The 22807-nt window shown below is 38.4% G+C and overlaps 1 protein-coding gene across 5 annotated transcripts in view; it reads right to left on the minus strand.

Annotated features, from left to right (window-relative positions):
- TXNRD3 (thioredoxin reductase 3) overlaps positions 1-22807 on the minus strand; it is a 36347-nt gene that overhangs the window by 11864 nt on the left and 1676 nt on the right. For 3 of the 5 annotated variants that reach the window (XR_002826168.1, XM_006102365.3, XM_023743739.1), the window contains 11 exons: positions 19181-19241; positions 17825-17934; positions 15046-15150; positions 14736-14808; positions 11211-11330; positions 9672-9814; positions 7439-7554; positions 6188-6413; positions 5625-5717; positions 1240-1316; positions 509-665 (listed from right to left, as the gene is read on the minus strand). Coding sequence is in view for 4 of the 5 variants with exons in the window: in XM_006102365.3 (XP_006102427.1) it covers positions 509-665; positions 1240-1316; positions 5625-5717; positions 6188-6413; positions 7439-7554; positions 9672-9814; positions 11211-11330; positions 14736-14808; positions 15046-15150; positions 17825-17934; positions 19181-19241 (1281 nt within the window). In the remaining variant the exon portion in view is untranslated. Of the gene's footprint in view, positions 1-508; positions 666-1239; positions 1317-5624; positions 5718-6187; positions 6414-7438; positions 7555-9671; positions 9815-11210; positions 11331-14735; positions 14809-15045; positions 15151-16678; positions 16873-17824; positions 17935-19180; positions 19242-22807 lie in introns of those variants that run through there. The other 2 variants (XM_014467704.2, XM_023743740.1) reach the window with 2 other exon arrangements.

Consider the following 22807-nt stretch of genomic DNA (forward strand, 5'->3'; position numbering starts at 1 on the left):
AAATAAGACTGTGAAAGGTGGAGGAGACTGTAGTAATCACCCAATTCAAACCATCAGCTTTGCAGATGGTGAAACTGAGGTGAAGAGAAGTGAAACGACTTGACCAGGTTCACACACTCAGCAGGCAATGAAGCCAGGGCCAGCACCCCAATCCACTCTGAGTGTCCCTCCTACTCTGTGACAGTGCATCCATCCACCTGGGAGGCCTCTTTAGATCTCTTCAGTCAGAATTAACTGCTCCTCTCTCTTCTTACTCAGGACCCCCACCTACCTATAAGCCCTTGGTACTAGAACCATACCAATCCTTTGTATATCACCCAGCACAACATCTTGCACATACAGATATTTAAAAAATATTTTTGAAAACCATTAGTAAATAATAAGTCAAATGCAAATGATTTGTGAGGAACCCTTTACTTGCAAAACAAGCACACAAGTTTTATTTGTACTGATTTTTTAAGTCAAAATTTTTATTTAGATATTATCTCAAAAACAATAAGAAACGTACCTTTTCTGAATGACCCCCAAAAAGTCTTCGAGCCAACAGCTTGCCTGCCTGTATAGCGACGGGAGTGAGCTCAAGTTTACCTTCCAGGACATCTCCGACAGCATAAACATGGGGCACGTTGGTCTGTTCTATGTCGTTTACTAGTATTTTGCCACTCCTATTTGATTTTGAAAGTAAATATATATATGACTATCTCTATACTGCTGGATGACTAGCACTATTCCAAGAGAACTAAGTACATAAAGAAAAGACCTCTCTCAGAACTCATGCACCTCAGTCATCACCTGTCTGTAAGACCAACGACTTATAATAACAAAGGTATCTGTAGTTCCAAAAGAAAACACCTTGCTGATTGATGAAACTATGCTCATTTTTTGGATGTCGAGGATATTCCCAGACTTCCCCCAGAATTTCACGCAGAGCTTTGAAATTTTTCTCCTTGCCTGACCAAGGATATAAAATTTACTTTAATTCAGATAGTAGGTGAAAAAATAATTGTTTTAATTTTATTTTTTAAAATCATGCAAGAGCTCTTTAAGGCACACAATAAAGAGTTACTGATTGATTAATGAAAAAAATTGATAATAGAGCTGGGACAGTATTTACTATAAAATAACATTAAAGCATTTAAAAATGTTGCAACTTAGTAATTAAAAGAGAATTTTAAGAGGTGATCTGTAGAAACATTTTGCTTTGTGCTTCAATAGTGCAATGATCCCACAGGTACATACTTCTCACTGATTTTGACACCAATCTTCTCCAAGCCTATTTTCCTTGTAGAGGGCTCACGGCCAACTGCTAATAAAACCTATATTTAGAGAGAGATAAATTATCAATATCAGGAATGAAAGCAGGAACATCACTATAGATCAGCGGTTCTCAACCTGTGGGTCGCGACCCCTTTCGGGGTTGAACGACCCTTTCACAGGGGTCGCCTAAGACCATTGGAAAACACATATATAATTACATATTGTTTTTGTGATTAATCACTATGCTTTAATTATGTTCCATTTGTAACAATGAAATTGGGGGTCACCACCACATGAGGAACTGTATTAAAGGGTCGCGGCATTAGGAAGATTGAGAACCACTGCTATAGATCCTTCAGACAATAAAATACTAATAACTATTATGAATGCCCTATGCCAATAAATTTGACAGATTAAGTAGATTCCTTTTTTTGAGGTCAAAATGCAGTTTTAATTGAGGCATACTTGATATACAACATATTAGCTTCAAGTGTACAACATAATTTGATGTTTGTATATATTGTGAAATGATCACCACAGTAAGTCTAGTTAACATCCATCACCACGCAGTTATACAAATTTTTTTCTTATGATGGGAACTTTAAAGATCTCTCTTAGCAACTTTCAAATATACAATACAGTATTATTAGCTACAGACACCATGCTGTACATTACAGCCCCCAAATAGACTCCTTGACACAATTTATCAAACTTACACACAAATCTGAATAAGGCTTTGTTACATGCTGAATTACGCCCCCACCCAAATTCATGTGTTGAAGACCTAACTCCCAATCTCTAATCCCTAACACCTAACACCTCAAAATGTGACTGATTAGAATGAGACAGGACCTTTAAAGAGGTAATTCACATAAAATGAGGCCATTAGGGCAGGACCTAATCCAACATGACTAGAGTCCTTATTAGAACACACACATACAGAGTCGGAAACAATCACGTAAAGACAGAGAGAAGGCAACCAACCACCTGCTAGCCAAGGAGAGAGGCCTAGAAGAAACCAATTCTACTGACACCTTGGTCTCATGCTTCTGGCCTCCAGAACTGTGAGAAATTAAATTTCCTTTGCCTAAGCCACCCTATCTGTAGTATTTTGTTATGCTAGCCCTAGCTAATGTACCCTATTTTCATTAAGGAAACTGAATGCACAATTTATAAACTTCCTATTAATTAACTCCAGACCCAAATGACTTCACTTGTAAAGTCGATTGAACACACAAGTAAACAATAACACTAGTGGTACACAAACTCTTCCAGAAAAAAGAGAAAGGAGTCTTCCCAACTCCTTTTTATGAAGCCAGAATAAACATCTGACACCAAAATCAAACAAGGATATTTAAATAAAATTATAAGCCAATATCTCCATGAACATAAGACATAAAATCGTTAACAAAATCTTAGCAAATCAAATATAACAATATTTAAAAAGGATAATTGATCATGACCAAGTGAGGTTTGTTCCAAAAATACAAATTTGATTTAACATGCAAAAATCAATGTAATTCATCATTTTAACAGAATAAAGGAGAAAACAAATTAATCATCCCAACAGATGTGGGAAAAGCATTTGACAGAACTTTACACCCTTGAGGATTCTAATTAAATCCTCAGCACACTAAGAATAAAAGAAAACTTCCCAAACTGATAAAAGGCATCTGTAAACAAAAGAACAGCTTTACATCCTAGCAATCATAGAAGACCGAATGCTTAGGATCACCCCTAAGATTGGTGTCAGATGAGGATATGCACTCACAATGTCTACTCAGCACTGTACTGGAGTTCTTAACCAGTGCAACAAAGCAAGAAAAAGAAACAAAAAGCATGTAGACTGGAAAGAAGAAACCAAACTGATTTTTATATAGAGACATAAATCCTAAGACTCTACACAAGGTCAATATACAGAAATCATTTGTATTTCTATATACTATCAACTACTACTAAAGTTAAAAAATTTAAATACCATTTACAATAGCTTAAAAAACATAAAATACTAAAGATAAATTTAGCAAAATATAAAAAAGACCTCTAGAGAAAAATGATGATATATCGCTCAGAGAAACTAAAGAATATGTAACTTTATACCCATATATTTGGTAACTTAGATGAAATGGACTAATTCTTAGAAAAATGTAATCAATCAAAAGTAGCTCAAGGAAAAAATAGCCTTAAACAGCCTTTGATTGTTAAAAAAAATGAACCAGTGGTTATATATATATATTCACAGAAAATTCTAGATTCAGATGGTTGCATCAGTGAATTCTAGTAAACAAAGAATGTTCTAATATCACATAAATTCTTCCAGAGAACAGAAAAGAGGAAACATACTCCAAACTTCTTTCATGAGTTAGAAAATCTGAACATTTCAATATGTGTAAGGAAATTATAAGCCAGTGATTCATGAATATAATGCAAAAATTCTAAATAAACAAATCAAACAACATATAAATAGCACCTTTATATCAGGAATAAAAGGTTGATTGAAGATTAAAAAATCAATATAATTCAACACATTAACAAATTTAAAAAAAACTTGATTATCAACAGCTACAAAAGGAACTGTTACAACTGAACTCATACACTTATGATTTAGAAAAACAACAAAAATAACCAAAAACCCTTAGCATCAGGAAACAGAAAAGAATTTTTTAAAAAAATATTTTTATTTATTTCAGAGAGGAAGGGAGAGGGGGAGAGAGAGAAACATCAATGATGAGAGAGAATCACTGATCGCTGCCTTCTGCACGCCCCCTACTGGAGATTGAGCCTGCAACCCGGGCGGGCATGTGCCCTTCACCGGAATCAAACCAGGGACCCTTCAGTCCTCAGGCTGAGGCTCTATCCACTGAGCCAAACCGGCTAGGGCCAGAAAAGAATTTCTTTAACTTGATTAAGAATCTATAGCAAAACCCTACCAAAAACATTATTCTTAAATAAGGAAACACGGAATACATTCCTTCGATATTGAGAACAAGACAAGCATGGCTCTATGGCCATTTCTGGTTAGCACTGTACTGGAGGTCCGAGCTAGCAGTGTACTTATACAAGATAAAGAAGTAATGAGGAAGACAGTGGAAAAGAGAAATAAACTGTGGTTATTCACAAATAACATGAATAGGTACAAAGAAAACTCAAAATAATCTAAGAATAAATGATCAAATAAGAGCTTTTATTTTCTAATATATTTCTTATTTTGTTGACTCTCTACATTTCCTTTTTTAACTAAAAAAAGTGTATAAGAGTATATAAAACATACATGTACAGTTTGCATTAAAACTATAAACTTTACAAAAGAAATGTTATCATCCAAACACCAGCAATTTAAATTAGAATTGTTGTCATCCAAAATAATCCATGGAATGTTCACCTTTTTGGATATTTCATATTATTTGTTTTTTGAAAATACAGTGGGGCCTTGACTTACGAGTGTCCCGACTAACGAGTTTTTCGAGATACGAGCCGTCTCTTGGCCGATTTTTTGCTTTGAGTTGCGAGCTAAAATTCGGGTTACGAGCCAGCTTCAGATACCCCACCGCTAGTTGGCACAGCAAATGTCACAGTGAACGCCACAACATCAGCCCAGCATCACGTGTCTCACGCGTTCACAATTGATTTGACATACAAGTAATTTGAGTTACGAGCTCCGTCACGGAACGAATTAAACTCGTAAGTCAAGGCCCCACTGTATATTTATTACTGTCTTTATTATAAAACTAGAGGCCCGGTGCATGATTTCATGCACTCGGGGTGGGGGGGCGAGCCCTTAGCCTGGCCTGCACCCTCTTGCAGTCTGGAACCCCTTGCTCCTTACCGCCTGCCTGAAGCGGAGACAGGAGAGGCTCCTGCCACCACCGCTGCGCTCGCCAGCCTTGAGCCTGGCTTCTGGCTGAGTGGCGCTCCCCCTGTGGGAGCGCACTGATCACCAGGGGGCAGCTCCTGCATTGAGTGTTTGCTCCCTGGTCATAAGTGCATGTCATAGCGACTGATCGTTCTGCTGTTTGGTCAATTTGCATATTAGGGTTTTATTATATAGGATAGATTCATTTTTTTATTGCAAAAATATTCAAATGCAGAAATGTGTAAGATATCTAATGCCCCTGAACAAAGTACTAATAACAGTCAGGTATATCTGCTTCCATATTTTGTTCTATGTATAGTTACACATACACATGTATTTTAGCATGGTATTCTTCATATACCATTATCAAATGTCAACAAACTACCTTCCATATTTATTATACTCTAACAAAGAATCCAAAAAATGTTAAGCTGTTATAATGTTCCCATAAGCTTCTTCTGTGCTAATTTATGAGTGTGTTCAACCACTTCCTGCTTATAAAATAAAAACTTACCGTGTTATATACTCCTTCAATAGTTTCTGGTCCTTCAGTGGATTTAGCCACTACTTTCAGCTTCCCAGGTGAACCTTTCTCCAACTGTTGAACCTAGTGAGGATAAACAATGTAATGATTCTACCTAAAGGGGACAAAAAAATGGTCCTAGGGATACATGTGAGTGCGGGTGTCTAGGGACCCAGCCAGAAAGGCAGAGAGGGAAGGGAAGGCTTATTTGTTTAAAGATGAGAAAAACTGCAGGGCATCATGATAGAGGAAAAAAAGAAGACAATTAGCTGAAGAGGGGATGTCCCTGAAAAGGTGAGAGAAGGTGAGGGGAACAGTGAGAGAAGAGGAAATCCGAGCTGAGAGGAGGAAGGACACCACCATATCAGAGGAGGAGGGGACCGGGACCAAAGGGGGCCAGTTTTGTAGATCCAGGGTGGGAACATTGTCTGCAAGGTTTGCTACTGAGTACAGACCAATTTATTTAATAAAATGGAGGAGGAGTAAAATAAAAAGGTAAAGAGAGAGAGAATAAAAATAAAATAAAAGGAATTCCAAATGTCATTCAGACTCACCATCACAGGTATAAATTTTCTTAAGAACTTAACACCATGTTGCTCCATGTAGGAACCCACTTTCTCTGCCATTTCTTGATCAAAGCCACGAAGAAGGATTGAACGCACCATAACTGTGACATCTAAGCCAACACCAGCCAGAAATCCTGCACATTCCAGAGCCACATAAGATGCACCAACTACTAATGTTTTGCCAGGGCAATAAGGCAGAGAAAAAAGGTCATCACTGAAAAATAAAAATAAGAAAAAGAACACCTAGGCAATAAAAATGACATGAGTTACTTAGGTTTCAATGGTCTTTTGTTGGCTGAATTGCAATTTGGGGCTTGAATGAAGGAACACTAGAAGAATTTAGAGGTTTGTAATAGTTTCTCCTGTGGATGAGGAAGTACACCTCCATTTTTTCAAAATCAAATTAGTGGATCACAAGCAAAGTTTTTTAAAAAACAGAAGAGAAAATTTTAGACTACATTATATGTGATAAGAGGAAATACTATTTTGTTAGTTTTGGATATGTGTGTGTGTTCACCCGAGTACTAACAGCACAATAAAAAATGTATTGCTTGCCCTAACCGGTTTGGCTCAATGGATAGAGCGTCAGCCTGCAGACTGAAGGTTCCCAGGTTCAATTCCGGTCAAGGGCATGTACCTTGGTTGCGGGCACATCCCAGCAGGGGGTGTGCAGGAGACAGCTGATTGATGTTTCTCTCTCATTGATGTTTCTAACTCTCTATCCTTCTCCCTTCCTCTCTGTAAAAAATCAATAATAAAATATATATATATATATAAATATATATATATTTTAAATGTACTTCTTAATGTGCATCTGGTCAAAAAAGCTTTGAAAGTCATTGCACTACATTATACACTGTCGTCTGTAGAACTATCCAGGGGAGATTCCTATTAAACCGCAGTATTAGGAATAGCCACGATTCTCCTGATCAGCCAGTTCATTATTATATTAGACACTAAAACCTAAAGCTAATTGTATTCGTTGACCTCCAGGAAGTTTAGGGCAAATTCTCAGAGCAATTACCTAGAAACATATAGCATATTTTTGTAAGTAAATTTGATCTTATTATTTACCTAACCTTATTTTCTCTTTGCTCCATTATGTTAACTACATAGCTTTTTGCATTGTATATATGTACCTTTATTCATCAATTCAAATCTTTGTGAAATAAAACAGGAAATAAACTGGAAACTCATAAACATAATATAATTTAATTAAAATGGCCAATTTACTCTTACCTAGTAATACAGTATTCTTTATCTCCTTGGATTCCCAAATACCGTGGCCTTGCACCTGTTGCTATGACAAATTTTGCAGCAGTATAATAAGTCTCTTGTCCTTTTCTATTGGTTGCCTTTAAAAAAGAAAAGTAAACTTTACTTCTCAACCAATACTACAAAGTACCAGACACCATGGACAAACTAGTTACCACCCTTATGGAGCTTCCCATCAACAGGAACAGACATGCAAAAATAGCAATGCAGTATGATAAGCACCACCATAGAAAATAGGTCTTTACAAAACATTAACCAAAAGACCACAGTGGGAGTGGAGTAGGGGACTGGAAAGCTAGGCAAGAAAGGCTCCATAGTTAGTAACATTTTAAGTAGGGATGAGAAAAATGAAAAGATTTTAGAGAAATTGACATCTAAAGAGAGAATAGTACATAAAAATGCACACAGGCCTGAAAGCAGCTGGCATATGGGGAACAGCAAGTTGCCAGAAGTGACAGGAGAGGAGAGTACAGTATGTGTTAGAGGTAAAGTCACACAGATTAACGTCAAATGTAAAGATGCTTCTATGCCATCCTACAAATCCAGGCTATGGAGTATCAACAAAGGTTGTTCATTGTTTTTTTATTTTCAATTATACAAGTAAATCATAAATATATTCACTTTTTTTTTTCCAGAGAGGAAGGGAGAGGGAGAGAGAGATAGAAACATCAATGATGAGAGAGAATCATTGATTGGCTGCTTCCTGCATGGCCCCTTACTGGGGATCGAGCCCACAAACCAGGCATGTGTTCTGACTGGGAATCAAACCGCAACCTCCTTCCTATTTCATAGGTCGACACTCAACCCCTGAGCCACACCAACTGGGCTATATTCACATTTTAAAAATTCAAAAAGCAATGAAAGTGTTTAAACTAGGAGGTGGTTTCAGTGGGATAGAGGGAGGGCAGCCTGGAGACAAGGACCTGCTACAAACAAACAGTGCAAGCTGTGAAGATGAAGTGGGAGGAACCTGAAGTTTCCTGCTGGAGTAACTGGAGAGACACTGGTATCACTAAGTGAGCAAGCATAGCAGAGGCAAGTCTGGCTGAGAATGATGGGCTCATCAACCAACTATACCAGGCAAACGACAGTGTGACTACGGAAAGTGACTGGAGTATACCAGGTATTTCTAGTTATGTTCCGTGTGAATGATGCCATTTAAATTAGCCCATGTATAGTTCTAAAGGGGTAGCTTTAATTGGACCACCTCACACCTTTCTAGAGACAAGAAATGACTACAAAATACCCTCAAATTCTGTCAAGATCATTGCACACTGTGCTACAAAAGCAGAGTATAAAAATAAATGGGTGCTGAGGATGATATTTGGCCGTCTTTCATAACTCCAATTTAAAAGTTTTGTGTTCATGCCGAACCGGTTTGGCTCAGTGGATAGAGCGTCGGCCTGCGGACTCAAGGGTCCCAGGTTCGATTCCGGTCGGGGGCATGTGCCTTGGTTGCGGGCACATCCCCAGTGGGGGGCGTGCAGGAGGCAGCTGATCGATCTCTCATCGATGTTTCTAACTCTCTGTCCCTCTTCCTTCTTCTCTGTAAAAAAATCAATAAAATATATTTAAAAAAAAAAAAGTTTTGTGTTCATTAAAATGGTTTCATTTTCCTTACATATTGATCATATAACACATAAACATTACATATATAAATTTATAAAATATACTAATTCTTATACGACCTTTAATACTTTTATGAATATATATTAACGTTTTAATTAAGGTTTCATTTTTTTTAATTAACACTATTAAAATTTTGATTGTTTAAAATTGTTTAAACTTTTTCTTTTAAGATGGCAATGAACCTGACCAGTGTGCTCAGTGGTTGAGCATGTCCTATGAGCCTGCACCCCGGTCAGGCATATGCTGGGGTGCAGGCTCGAGCCTCAGTAGGAGGTGTGCAGGAGGCAACCAATCGATGTATCTCTTTCATCATTGATGTTTCTCTCTCTCTCCTCCCTTCCTCTCTGAAATTAATTAAAAATTTTTTTAAAGATGACAAATAAGTTTAAATCAAGAGTTTTCTTTAAAAGGCAATTTCTTTAATTTAGCCAGACTTGTGAAATGCACTAACAATGGAGGAGCATGCACTAGCTATAGTCCTTAACATAAACATGGAATTTTAGTTCAAGGCACGTACAAGCAGTAATAAAGGGAAAGCAATGAACAAGATAAAATATTCAGAGAGTACCTTTATTTTATGGCGTTCGACAAATTCTCCATAGGAATTTACATAGGCCACAGACTTCTCCCTCAAAGACAGCCCATAGCTCCAATTGAGAGAGCCAATGTGGTTTTGAATAGCTTCTGTCATGATCTCCCAGTTGTGCTTTACTGGAAATAAGTAACCAGGATGAAGTTATCAAGTGGCTCTTACTATAAATGGTAAATTATATACAACCACACAAGCCACATGACATATTGCTTTAAAAAATCAAGAAATGAACAGAAAATAAATAGCAACTTAAACCGTTTTTATACCAGTTATGGTTTATACTTCTTCCTCTTTTATATTATAAAACATGCAAAAAAGCATAATTCTGAAAAGAATAAAACTGGAAAAAATATCCATGGAGAACAGAATGGAGAAAACTAGCTCTCCCATGGCCGAGCATGCAAAGTTATGAGGCAAGAAGATCATCACTACTCAGGAGCACGCAAGGACATTTTCACATGGTTGGCTTGTTGCACGTGGCCTTCTGCATGCGAAGGGAAGCAGGTCTCAGGTCAGTGAGCACTGCATATTCGCCTCCCCAGACAGGCCCAGGCTAGTCACATCTGGTTCACCCGGTGGTGGTTTTATGATAGTGGATATCCTATATTTATTCGTGATAAATGTGGTTAGTACTCACCATTGCATAGCATTTTTATTAAAATGTCTACGCACTTCCTTTTGAAGTTGGGATGGGAGTTGATGGAATCAGATTTCTCATCAACCCTGTACCTTTTAGGTGGAGTTTATTTCCAGGCATTCACCTTATCTGCTGCTGCTGGTTCCCAAAGGAGACACCGTCTCCGTGCACCACCATATTTATAAGACACAGAAGCCAGCCGGCGGCTCCCATCAAACTAGATGAGACCCATGAAGACAAACCCAGCCAACTAAGGGTTCACCTCTGGTCACATTTGGAGACTCACCGCCTCTAGCACTCTCAAGAAAGGCTCCACCACTAATCATCAGGAACATGGGACATTACAGTGTAGGCAAGAGGAAGAGGTCACAGTACAGAAAGGCTGGGCCAATGTAAACGTTTATAGTAAAGTCAACTAAGATTTTGCAATCCAGAGAGTCATTCCGTTACTACATTACCCAACTCCCACCCCATGATCCCAGGAGGTTACGACCCAGCAGTGGCACATACCCTCATATCCTAAGATAACTGCCTCACTTCCCCAATAGTTGGCAAAGCTTTTTTCCAACCCTTAAAGTATCATTTATCCCAAGGACCTTGTCAGTTAAATTCACACTTCATATCCTTGTTTCTGGTTATTGTTGTAAAAGACATTCTATATTAGAGGTTCCCACACATGGCTGCACATCAGGACCCCTGGGAATCGTGTTAAAATATACAGATTCTAGGACCCACCTCAAACCTATGCAATCAGGAGCAGGACCACAGGAGGTTCAAACAAATTTTAAACTAGCTATAGAAATACAAATAGCAAGTCTTTCTCTAAGAAACTCATTCTTTCTTTTCTCTCAATCTGTATTTTTTATACCAGTACCCACCTTGTTGATTATACTCCCAGCCAAATTTCCTTGAGTCTTTTAATGCCTGCCCCAAAAGGGCAGCTTGATGCATCAGTTTCTTAGGAATACAACCTACATTTACACAAGTACCACCAAGACCTGAAAAAGAAAATAATAATTTTAATGTTTGTTTTTGGGTGTGTGTGTGTGTGTGTAGTTTTACACATGTGCGGAGTCAGTGTTATTAAAATATGGAAATGGCCTGCCCAGTGTGGTTCAGTGGTTGAGCATTGACCTATGAACCAGGAAGTCATAGTACAATTCCCGGAGAGGGCACATGCCTGGGTTGTGAGCTCGATCCCCACTGTAGGGTGTGCAAGAAGCAGCCAATCAATGATTCTCGTCATTGATGTTTCTACTTTTCTCTCCCTCTCCCTTCCTCTCTGAAATCAATACAAATATATGTATTTTTTTAAATATATATATATATATTATTGATTTTTTACAGAGAGGAAGGGAGAGGGATAGAGAGTTAGAAACATCGATGAGAGAGAAACATCGATCAGCTGCCTCCTATACACTCCCCACTGGGGATGTGCCCGCAACCAAGGTACATGCCCTTGACCAGAATCGAACCCGGGACCCTCAAGTCCGCAGGCCGACGCTCTATCCACTGAGCCAAACCGGTTAGGGCAAAAAATATATGTATTTTTAAATTAAAATATGGAGATGACAAATTTGAATGGTTGGAGGTCAACATCATACTCCACAATAACATGCAAATGATTACCCAGACTTTTTAAGCACAGGTCTGTGAAGAAGGCCCAAGGATGAGCAAAAATGTGGATGTGCATTTTAACAGTTTTCTGGAGATGCTGTCCAAAACTTTCATTTGAGTCTAACCTACGAAGGAATCAGAACTGTATTAGATTAATTACCAGGTGTACCGGTTAATAATGCGGATTTTGTAATCAAAGAAAACACAATAATTTCAAGAGAAACATCAAAAGTGCTTTATTTATAGTAATGTCCATCACTAGCTACACATTTTCCCCATCTTTCCGGTATTTTGTGGATATTGTCCCAACAGAACTTTTCTTGTTTTGAGGCAAACCATTCAGAGACCCAATTTTCCATTTCTTTGTACGTTTTGAAGTGCTGCTCAGAAAGTGCATGTTTCATCGATTGGAACAAGTGGTAATCTGAAGGAGCAAGGTCTGGTGAATACAGTAGGTGGGTTAATACTTCCCAGGCTAGATCTTTTAACGGGTCTTTAACTGGTTTTGAAGTGTATGATGGTGCATTATCATGAAGCAAAATTACTTTGCCGTATCTTCTGGCACATTCTGGTCATTTTATGATCAAAGCGTGGTTCAAATTGATTATTTGTTGTCAGCAGCGATCAGTATTAACGGTTTCACCTGGTTTTAGAAGCTCATAATACACCACACCTGATCCCACCAAACGCAGAGCATTGTCTTCTTTCCAAAGCGATTTGACCTTGCAGTCGATGTTGATGGTTGACCTGGATCAACCCATGATTTTGTGCGCTTGGGATTCTCAAAATAAATCCACTTTTCATTGCCAGTCACAATTCGATGCAATAAAGACTTTCTTTCGTGCCATTGAAGCAACATCTTACTGATGACTTTTTGGTTTTCCATTTGTCTTTCGTTCAGTTGATGTGGCACCCATTTTCCTTCCTTTAAAATCTTTCCCTTTGCTTGTAAATGATCAGAAATTGTTTGCTGAGCAACGTTTAATCTTTCTGCAAGTTGTTTTTGAGTTTGACACGCATCTTCATCCAATAATGCTTGTAATTGTTTGTCTTCAAACTTTTTCGGTTGACCTGGACGTTCTTTGTCTTTCACATCAAAATCATCACTTTTAAAGTGTTTAAACCAGCGTTCACAGTATCTTGAGATGGAGCATGTTCACCATAAGCTTCCCGAAGTATACGATAACTTTCAGCAGCACTTTTCTTCAAAATAATGAATTAAAACTTCCCACAAATGCTCTTTTTTTGGCATGAAATTCAACATTTTTAAGCATAAAAATATCTATGATGTTAACACCTTCAGAAAATTTGACATACGAAGTTTTATTTTTTGTTAAATTTTTAAAAAATATATTTTATTGATTTTTTTACAGAGAGGAAGGGTGAAGGATAGAGAGTTAGAAACATTGATGAGAGAGAAACATCGATTAGCTGCCTCCTGCACACCCCCTACTGGGGATATGCCCGCAACCAAGGTATATGTCCTTGATCGGAATCGAACCTGGGACCCTTCAGTCCACAAGCCGATGCTCTATCCACTGAGCCAAACCGGTCAGGGTTGACATATGAAGTTTTGAAGCTTATTGTCAATACAACAAAATAGCATACATATCAAATCGCATATATGTATATCAACATATGTGTAATTCTATCTATTAAAAAAAATCTGCATTATTAACCAGTACACCTAGTATATACTAAACCAGAACCCCAGATTCCAGACTTTTCTCCTTGTAACTCTGACTCCTCTGAGCCAATAGTAGGTCCACTGCAATGCAAATTAGCTTTACTAATATAAAATTCTTGGCTATAATTTTTTTAGTAAGGTTGAATTTTTAAAAATAATTTTCATATTTTGTCAGGGCTCTGGCAGCAAATAGATGCCAACTTCAAGCTGGGTAATTAAGTTTATAGAGAAATTATTACTGGGGTATGGGCAAGAAAAGCAAGGAGGGATAGAACAACAGTAACAACTACTAACAGTGGGCTCATCACCAACCCTACATGAAGGACTAAGCACACCGAGTAGGTGCCACAGACCAAAGAGGGGCTCTGGCTTTCCGTAGGGGATGGAGCCAGCTTGCAGCAACCAAGGGAGGGAACCAAGAAAATGAAGACCCCCACTCCATCCTCCTCCCATTTTCCCAAATGGCCAAGCCCAACCAGAAGCCAGAGGGCAAGATACCAGTTCATCAGCCTTCTGGGATATAAAACAGGGTAGAGACCATAAAGAATGGGATTAAAGCATAAACAGAAAATATCCAGCACAAAATCTATGTGTTCTATTTTATAGTGGAAAGAATGTGGAAAGGTAAGCACTCTTGTCTACAGCAAAGTCAAAGGCCTTAAGCTCACTGTGCACTTCAAACTGACTTGGAACAATCACACACACACTATTCAACTGACCATCATACAGCCATGAAAGTCAGTTATTAAATCAATGCAGAAACACAAAAATATGTTACAGCAAACTTAACTGTGAGCTGACACAGTTTACACTGCAATCATAACTATGTGAAAGTATTAAATGCATGTGTGTAAAAATTATTATGGCAAAAGTGTTGGAATACTAGGTCATGGAATTTTTTTTTTTTTTTAAATCTTCCCTAAGCACTTGTTAACTATGTGATGGTCTTAGGACAATTACTTTACCTCACTAAGACCCAGTTTCCTCACCTATGGAACAGGCTAGTCATACCTCCTGAGATTGTTGTGAGGATTAAATGAGATTAAACAAAGCAAAAATGTATGTAAAGAGCAAAGAACAACAAAGAAAAACAGCTTACCCCAGGATGTACCCTGAGGTGACGGGACCACAAAATCTAGCACCATTACTTTCTTTCCCAAAATGGCAGCTTCCTAGGGAAAACAGTGACATATAAAGATCTTGTCATTTTCCTCCCCCCAATTTTTCTATTCCTAAATAAAAAGGCTGTGTTTGTGTCATAACATAGTCTTTTCTCTTTATTAAACCAGCTATTACAATAAAAGCTTGGACTGTAACATTAAAATTGGCTTTTTTTTTTTTTAAGTAGCAGAAGAAAAGTCTTATGACAATCATCAGGGAATTATCTTCAAGTTTTACTTTTTTCATACCTGAGCACATGCAAGGCCACCAGAACCACCGCCAATGACAATGAGGTCATAATCATATGTTGACTCTTTTTGAAGAAGCTTCTGTAATAAACCACTCTGATGTGCCTATGGTTTAATGAGAGAATATGGTATAACTTGTTTTAAAACTGTTTCTTTTTACCCTATGTTTAATCAGCATGGATTTCTCTTATAAAAATACTAGAGGCCCAGTGCATGAAAATTCGTACACTCAAGGGGGTCCCGTGGCCTGGCCTGCGCCCTCTCACAGTCCGGGACCCCTCAGGGGATGTCCAACTGACGACTTAGGCCCACTCCCTGGGGGATTGGGCCTAAGCTAGCAGTCAGACATCCCTCTGGTAAACCTGGGAGCCCTCGGGGGATGTCTGACTAACGGCCCCCTGGGGAGCGGGCCTAAGCCGTTAGTCGGACATCCTTAGTGCTGCCATGGAGGCTGGCTTCTGGCTGAGTGGTGCTCCCCCTGTGGAAGTGCACTGACCACCAGGGGGCAGCTCCAGCATTGAGTGTCTGCCCCCTGGTGGTCAGTGAACATCATAGTGACCGGTCGTTCCTCTGTTAGGGTCAATTTGCATATTACCCTTTTATTATATAGGATTAGGAACAATCTACAATTCATGTAAACTGGAATTTAAATTTATCTGAATGGTATTCAAAAAAAGTACAACTAGTTAGAGTATATGCCAAAGTACATGTTTGTTATCTCCTGATAGGTAGGCATGTGTCAAATGACCCAGAGGTCATGGCTTTATATCTGTTAGATGAGGTCCTTTTCTTTGGCCTAATCATTAACACGTTAAGCGCCCAGTCACCGGTGACTGACACTATACTTTCCCTCCGGAAGACAAAACAGGCTGGGTGCTTAACGTGTTAAAATATTATACCCAAGCACAATAAAATAGCCAAATACCACTCTCCTCTACATTTTGTTCACCTGTGCTAGGATTCCTTTTGAAAAAAATTCTTGCCCTGACCGGTTTGGCTCAGTGCATAGAGCGTCGGCCTGCGGACTCAAGGGTCCCGGGTTCGATTCCAGTCAAGGGCATGTACCTTAGTTGCGGGCACATCCCCAGTAGGGAGTGTGCAGGAGGCAGCTGATCGATGTTTCTCTCATTGATGTTTCTAACTCTCTATCCCTCTCCCTTCCTCTCTGTAAAAAAATCAATAAAATATATTTTAAAAAAAATTCTTATGCATCCTCAGTAGGACAGGGACTTCAAATTTCTCATGGTTTCTCATAAATTGATCTAAAATATGCAGCTTATTGATAAATTTCCTATATAAAATATACATTTTGTTTTTTCTTTCAACAATGATCATGAGCCTGGCTCTTCACTATATTCTCTTATTCATTTGGCCTTTCTTGTGATCAGAAGTAGCTTAAATGAGATTAGAGGATCAAATGTGATTTAGCAATAGTTTTCTTTATATGAAGTTAGTTGCTCAATCCTATTATGTGGGCTTTAGAAATACCATGCTAGAACCAGCTCATCCTGGGAAGCACAACAGAAGTGCTATGAAACTACAGGACTCAATGGATGTAATGTGGCCCACTGAAGGATGGATGCCAATAGAGGCTTTCAGCACATTCTAAAAAGAACTCCTGTGGCCTCCTTACTTTTAGGTGCCATGAGAGAAATCTGTCTCCTAGGCCTTTTAATCTTGAAATAGAGTGACTATCTCTGCATCTCCAGATTCATCCTCTGTCATCATTTTCTACATTAGGATTGGCAGGACCAGCATTCCTGAAGGTGTTTAGGGTCTATGATTACAGTACTTACCACCATGTGAATTGAGTTATAGTTTCTAGGACTAATACAACAGACTGTTACTAGATTAACAATACTAATCATAAGAGTAAGATACGATGTAGATCATCTTTTTCCCCCCAAGAAAAATATAATTTTAATTATAATTTCAGATATAGCACAGTGTGGCTCAGCAGTTGAACATCAACCCATACACCAAGAGGTAGGTTATTGGCTCGATTCCCAGTCAGGGCACATGCCCGGTTGCAGGCTTGATCCCCAGTAGGGGGTGTTGCAGGAGGCAGCCGATCAATATTTCTCTCTTAGTAATGTTTCTATCTCTCTCTCTCCCTTCTCCCTCTCCCTTCCTCTCTCTAAAAATTAATCAAAGTGTATTTTTAAAAAATTTCATATATAAGTACTTAACCAATCACTGATTACTATCATTTGCATACATACATAGAGAATATGAGAGCAGAATTTTAATAAAAGTAAATAACTAGTTATAAAATAAGAACCTTATTTAATAAACATCAGTTTTTATCTACTACTGTTTAACTAAATGATTCCTGTTTATTTCTGCATTCTAGGAATCAAAAATTCAAAGGCATGGACCTTAGCAAAGCTTCCAGGGTTAGCAGCCTTGACAGAAATTCCACTTACCCTAGCCAAGAACGTTAGCACTGACCTCATTTTAATAAAGCTTAAAAAAGAACAGACCTTGTTTTTCCCCCCATCAGGAAGAAGAGAGTAAGGTCTCCAGGGTGGTCCACCTGGTTGTCTGACAACCTTACTCAAAGCCTTCTCTTTCTTAGTTTCTGAAATCTGAGTTGGTAGAAAAGCTAATTTCTGTCAAAGTAATAATCAAAGTTATCTGATAAGCATCCTATACACTTTTCATCTTAAAACTTCCAAAAGACTAACAGACTCCTAAAAATCATTTTATCCCCTTTTAAATATTTTTAAAAACAAAATTTGAACAAATAGCATTCAGAAACACATAATACCATTATTACCTGGAAAGTTCGGTCACATCCACCCATATGTACTTTATTCACAAAAATATTGGGCACCGTTTTCTGATTAGTGATCTCTGACAGCACTTCTTGAACATTGGCCCCATCATCTAAAGAATAAAAAATTAAATATATAAAAACACTGAAAGGGTTCCAAACCTTTGTGAGTCAAAATGAAGTGTTACAATACTTAAATGCTCCCACATACACATCCATACAAGGTCAGCGTATTATATTATTTTATGAAATAATGACTCAAAAGGGGAAAACATCCAGGTTTTCAAGAGACACCTTTGAGAATACAGATGAAGTAACTGATTCCTTTGAAAATAAACCCTTCTAAGTTAGATTCTGATACATAATTTCTTGGTTAAGAAAAGAATCCTCTTTAAACAGCTAATATCAAGATAAAATCCTCTTTAAATAGCAAATAGCAAATATCAACAGTAATAACTTCGAAAATATTTCTTACAATTATATTTGAAAAACCTTTATGATCATAGTCCAAAATCTGTCCTCTATCCCTAAAAATAAAACCAGGCCACAACTACCTAAAACTATTGGGTATGCTCTTTAGAAATGTCTCACAGACTTAAGAACATTTCACTAATTAAGGTGCCTGTTTAAAAGGAGTTGGTGAAGTCCCATGAAGGCAGACATCAATTTTTTTTGTGTTCACCACTCTGTCTCCCACCTATGCAAAACACATGCATATGTAAAGTGCTCAATTAATATTAGATAATTAATGCATGTCTGACAAGAATTCAAAAGTGAAAGCTAAAAGATTAATGTGTTCTCCCTCATAGGTACTTCAATGAGGAAATAGGAGCAGATTCTTTTCATTTATTACAGCTTAATCTATTTTGCTAGAAAGTTACCAGATACATCTGAAATGCCTGAAGTACTTCAAGGTTAGCAGCTTATATATCTTTCTCCTCCCCTCAAATACCAAAAATCTATAATAATAAAAGCATAATATGTTAATTAGACCAGACGACCTTCTGGACGAAGCCGGGGCTATGAGGGAAGCCCGGGTCCCAGGTCCCGGATGCCAGCAGCCGGAGGGAAGCCTGGGTCTCGGGTGCCAGAGGGAAGCTGGTGCCGGCAACCGGGGAAAGGAAGGCCTACCCTTGCACGAATTTCATGCATTGGGCCTCTAGTATATAAATGAAAAAACTACACCAAATTATCTGTCCTATATAGAGAGGTTCATTTTCTACATGGTTGAATGTAGATAAAAACAGCTCATGTAACCCAAAGAGACAAGAGTAAACTGAATTGAACAAAGCAAATGCAAAGAAGTCAATCTTGTTGACATTTACCGAAACAACAGTATGTACTAACCATTCCACTTACCAATTTGATCAAGTTCCAAGATATTATATTCAACTCCCAAAGAAGAAAAGAGTTCTTTAACCTGTAACAAAAATTTGCTTTTACTCTCAGAGTCAACAGAGTTATGAAATATGGACACAGTAATGAAGATGTCCAAAATAAATGTTCTTCAGAAATATGAGCTCTAGACTCTGGTTGTTTGTTGTTTTTAATCCTCACCCGAGAACATGTTTTTATTGATATATTTTAGAGAGAGAGGAAGGGGAAGAAAGAGAGAAACATCTATGTGAGAAACATTGATCAACTGCCTCCCATATGTGCCCCAACAAGGGATTGAACCCACACCCTAGGTACGTTCCCTGATTGGGAATTGAACCCTCCACCTTTGGTGTGTGGGATGATGCTCCAGCCAACTGTGCCACTCAGCCAGAGCGGTTTATTTTTTTAATTCCCTTCCTCTATACATCTTCCCAGAATAATCTCAGCCCATCTCTTCCCTTATTTTACCATTTGAAACCTCAACTTTCAACTTTTGCCCAAATCCCTTTTCGGAACTCAAGACTGGCAAAAAATATTTCTTCACCTGAATGTCTCCAGGCATCTCATATGCAATATGCCCAAAATAAAACTCATCATTTCCTACATACATTTTCCTCTTTTTGTGTTTCCTTTCTATAGTAATTAAAGCATTCAACAAAAATTCATCCATCAAATACTTACTATGTAGTCAAGCGATAACAATGAGTAAGACACAATCCCTGCCTCCAGGAGGGGAAACAGACAAATAAATTGACAATTCACACTGCCACTATTCACCAGCTGCCTGAACAAGAAGAAATCCTAGGGCCTTGCTATGTAAACAGGAGACAGAGGACCAGCAGCACAGGCATGACCTAGAAGCTTATGAGACATGGAATCAGGTCCTGGATCAAAACCTGCATTTTAACAACTTTGTGAAGCACTACCTATGAGTCATTTTAATGCCTCCCTCTTTTGCAACATCTTCCTACCCTACACTAACTCCCCATCCATCCAATTAATTACTAAGTCGTATCAATCCTCTGCTGAGCTACTTCACCTTTCTAGTTCCCAACAGTTGCTATCTTAATTTGAGCAGTTTCTCAGTAACATCCTCGGAGTTCTCTCTGCAACCAGCTTTGTCCCTTCCAGTTCTCTAAATTGCAACCAAAAGTAGACTCTAAAGTCTACTTTTCACCATTACTTAAACCCTTCAAGGTCCTCTAAAGCCCAGAGAGGTTCTGATTCCAGGATGGAGACAAGGAGCCTGGAGATTCACTCCCTAACAAAACATCCACAGCTGGTGAAATTATTTTAAAAATAACCATTGAAAGTCTCTGGAAATTGACCTAAGGGCACACAACAAATGAAGAAACATGTATTCAAGAAAATCTACTAGATGCCAACATAAACAGGGAGAGTCTGAGGCACTTAAGCCTTAATCCACACCCTTCCTCCTCTGTCCTGGGTCCGCTTGATAGAAGCTCCACTTCAAGTGAGTAGCCAAGTCCCTGATACCTAGTCATCAAAAGGGGTGGACCACCAGCATTTCCCAGTCTCCCCACAGCTCTGAGTGGCAAAGGCTACATTCCTGACGAGTGTGGCCAAAAACATGGGGGCCCCCTTCCTTCACCCAGCCACACTCAGGCTGAAATACCAAGGACCTGATCACCCTGGCCTCAGCCCACTTGTAGGGTGAAGTTCCAGGCTGGGAGCATGGTCTCAGAGGTTTTGCTCAGGGAAAGAGGTAAACCATAAGATCAGAGAGTTCACAAGCTCTACCCAAAGGAAATTACTTTATTTTAAACTGTGTGGAAGTTCAAGTCCAAATGTGGTCTTGAAAATAATGGGAATTTTAATGATAAGCAATGAAGAGGAGGCTGGTAGTTCCAGGAGAACAATAAGCTAATCTGTAAGACAGTTAGTTTACCAGAAAGAAAAAAATAATAAAGAAAAAAAAAGAAAGAGAGAGCTAAGAATAATAGTATTTCTAGGATAAGAATAGTCTTAAACTTGCCATAAAAACTATCTCTGCAAAGAGGCCTAGGTTTAATTAGATAAGAGTGTGGAACAATTTACCCTCCAGGACATTGTAAGAAATAATAGCACAACCAGCCTGAAATTAATGCTGCATAATATCTGGGTCTGATACCAGTAGAAAGAAAAAAAATATAACACAGACAAGAGCGCTGCTAAAATCCCTGTCATCCCAGGGTGACTGTGTACATACTCAAGGCTGCACTCTCTGAGGAGTGACATCAAAGGCTTCATCTCTGATGGAAATAAACATCCCTAAATCAAACCAGCCAACTCACAATAAGGAAATAAACAAGCAAACAAAGGAGCTACAGAGAAAGAGGGGTCCAGTATCTAAACTTGCTACAATATATTACCTAAAATGTCCAGATTTCAACAAAAAATTACCAGTCATACTAAGAAACAGGTAAGTGGATCCCTTCACATGAAAAAAAATCAGGCAAGAGAAACTATCTGTGAGAGGCCCAGATGTCACACCAAATAGTCAAAGTAGCCACTTTAACTATGTTCAAAGAATTGAAGAACACCATTTCAAGAGATGGAGGGAAGTATAATGATAATGCCTAATCCAACAGAAAATATCAATATACAGATAGAAATGATAAAAAAACAACCAAAGGAACATTATAAAGTTAAAATTACAAAAATAACATGAAAAGGTGATTGGAATATCTCGACAGTGGATTCAAATTGGCAGGAGAATTAGTAAACTTGAGGACAGATCAATAGAGATTATGCAACCTGAACAGGCAGAGAAAAAAGAATGAATAAAAACAGACAGTCTCAGAGAAACATGGGACACCATTAAGCACATTAACATACACATAGTGCGCATACCAGAAAAATGAGAAAGCAGCAGAAACTGATTTCTTAAATAAGACACAAAACCCACAAACCATAAAAGGAAAAAGGTGATAGATGCAACTACATTAAACTTGCAAACTTCAGCCCTAACTGGTTTGGCTCAGTGGATAGAGCGTCGGCCTGCGGACTGAAGGGTCCCAGGTTAGATTCCAGTCAAGGGCATGTACCTTGGTTGCAGGCACATCCCCAGTAGAAGGTGTGCAGGAGGCAGCTGATCAATGTTTTTCTCTCATCGATGTTTCTAGCTCTCTATCCCTCTCCCTTCCTCTCTGTAAAAAATCAATAAAATATATTTAAAACAAAAACAAACAAAAAAACCTTGCAAACTTCAGTTAGCCAAAAGATCTCATAAAGAGTGTCAGAGGAAAAGACAAATCTGGGAGGTTTTCCAATACATACAATCAAAGGATTATATCCGAAGCATATAAAGAACACCTACAAATCAGTACAAAGACAAAACCACCTGATAGAGAAAAAAGCAAAAGGACTGGAAGTTTCAGAGAAGAGGAAACTCAAATGGCCCAGAAACACATGAAAAGATGTTCAACTTCATCAGGAAATGTATAATTAAAGCCACAGTGAAATACCATTTCATAATTGCCAGAATGGAAATAATTAAATATATCAACTTTTGTCAAGGACATGAAGCAAAGGAGAACTGTTACCCAGTGCCAGTGGGAGAATAAATTGGTATAACCACTTGGAAACACAGTTTGGCTACACCCAGTT

Source organism: Myotis lucifugus, unplaced genomic scaffold (assembly GCF_000147115.1).
Source record: "Myotis lucifugus unplaced genomic scaffold, Myoluc2.0 scaffold_410, whole genome shotgun sequence".
In the NCBI taxonomy this organism is placed as follows: domain Eukaryota; kingdom Metazoa; phylum Chordata; class Mammalia; order Chiroptera; family Vespertilionidae; genus Myotis; species Myotis lucifugus.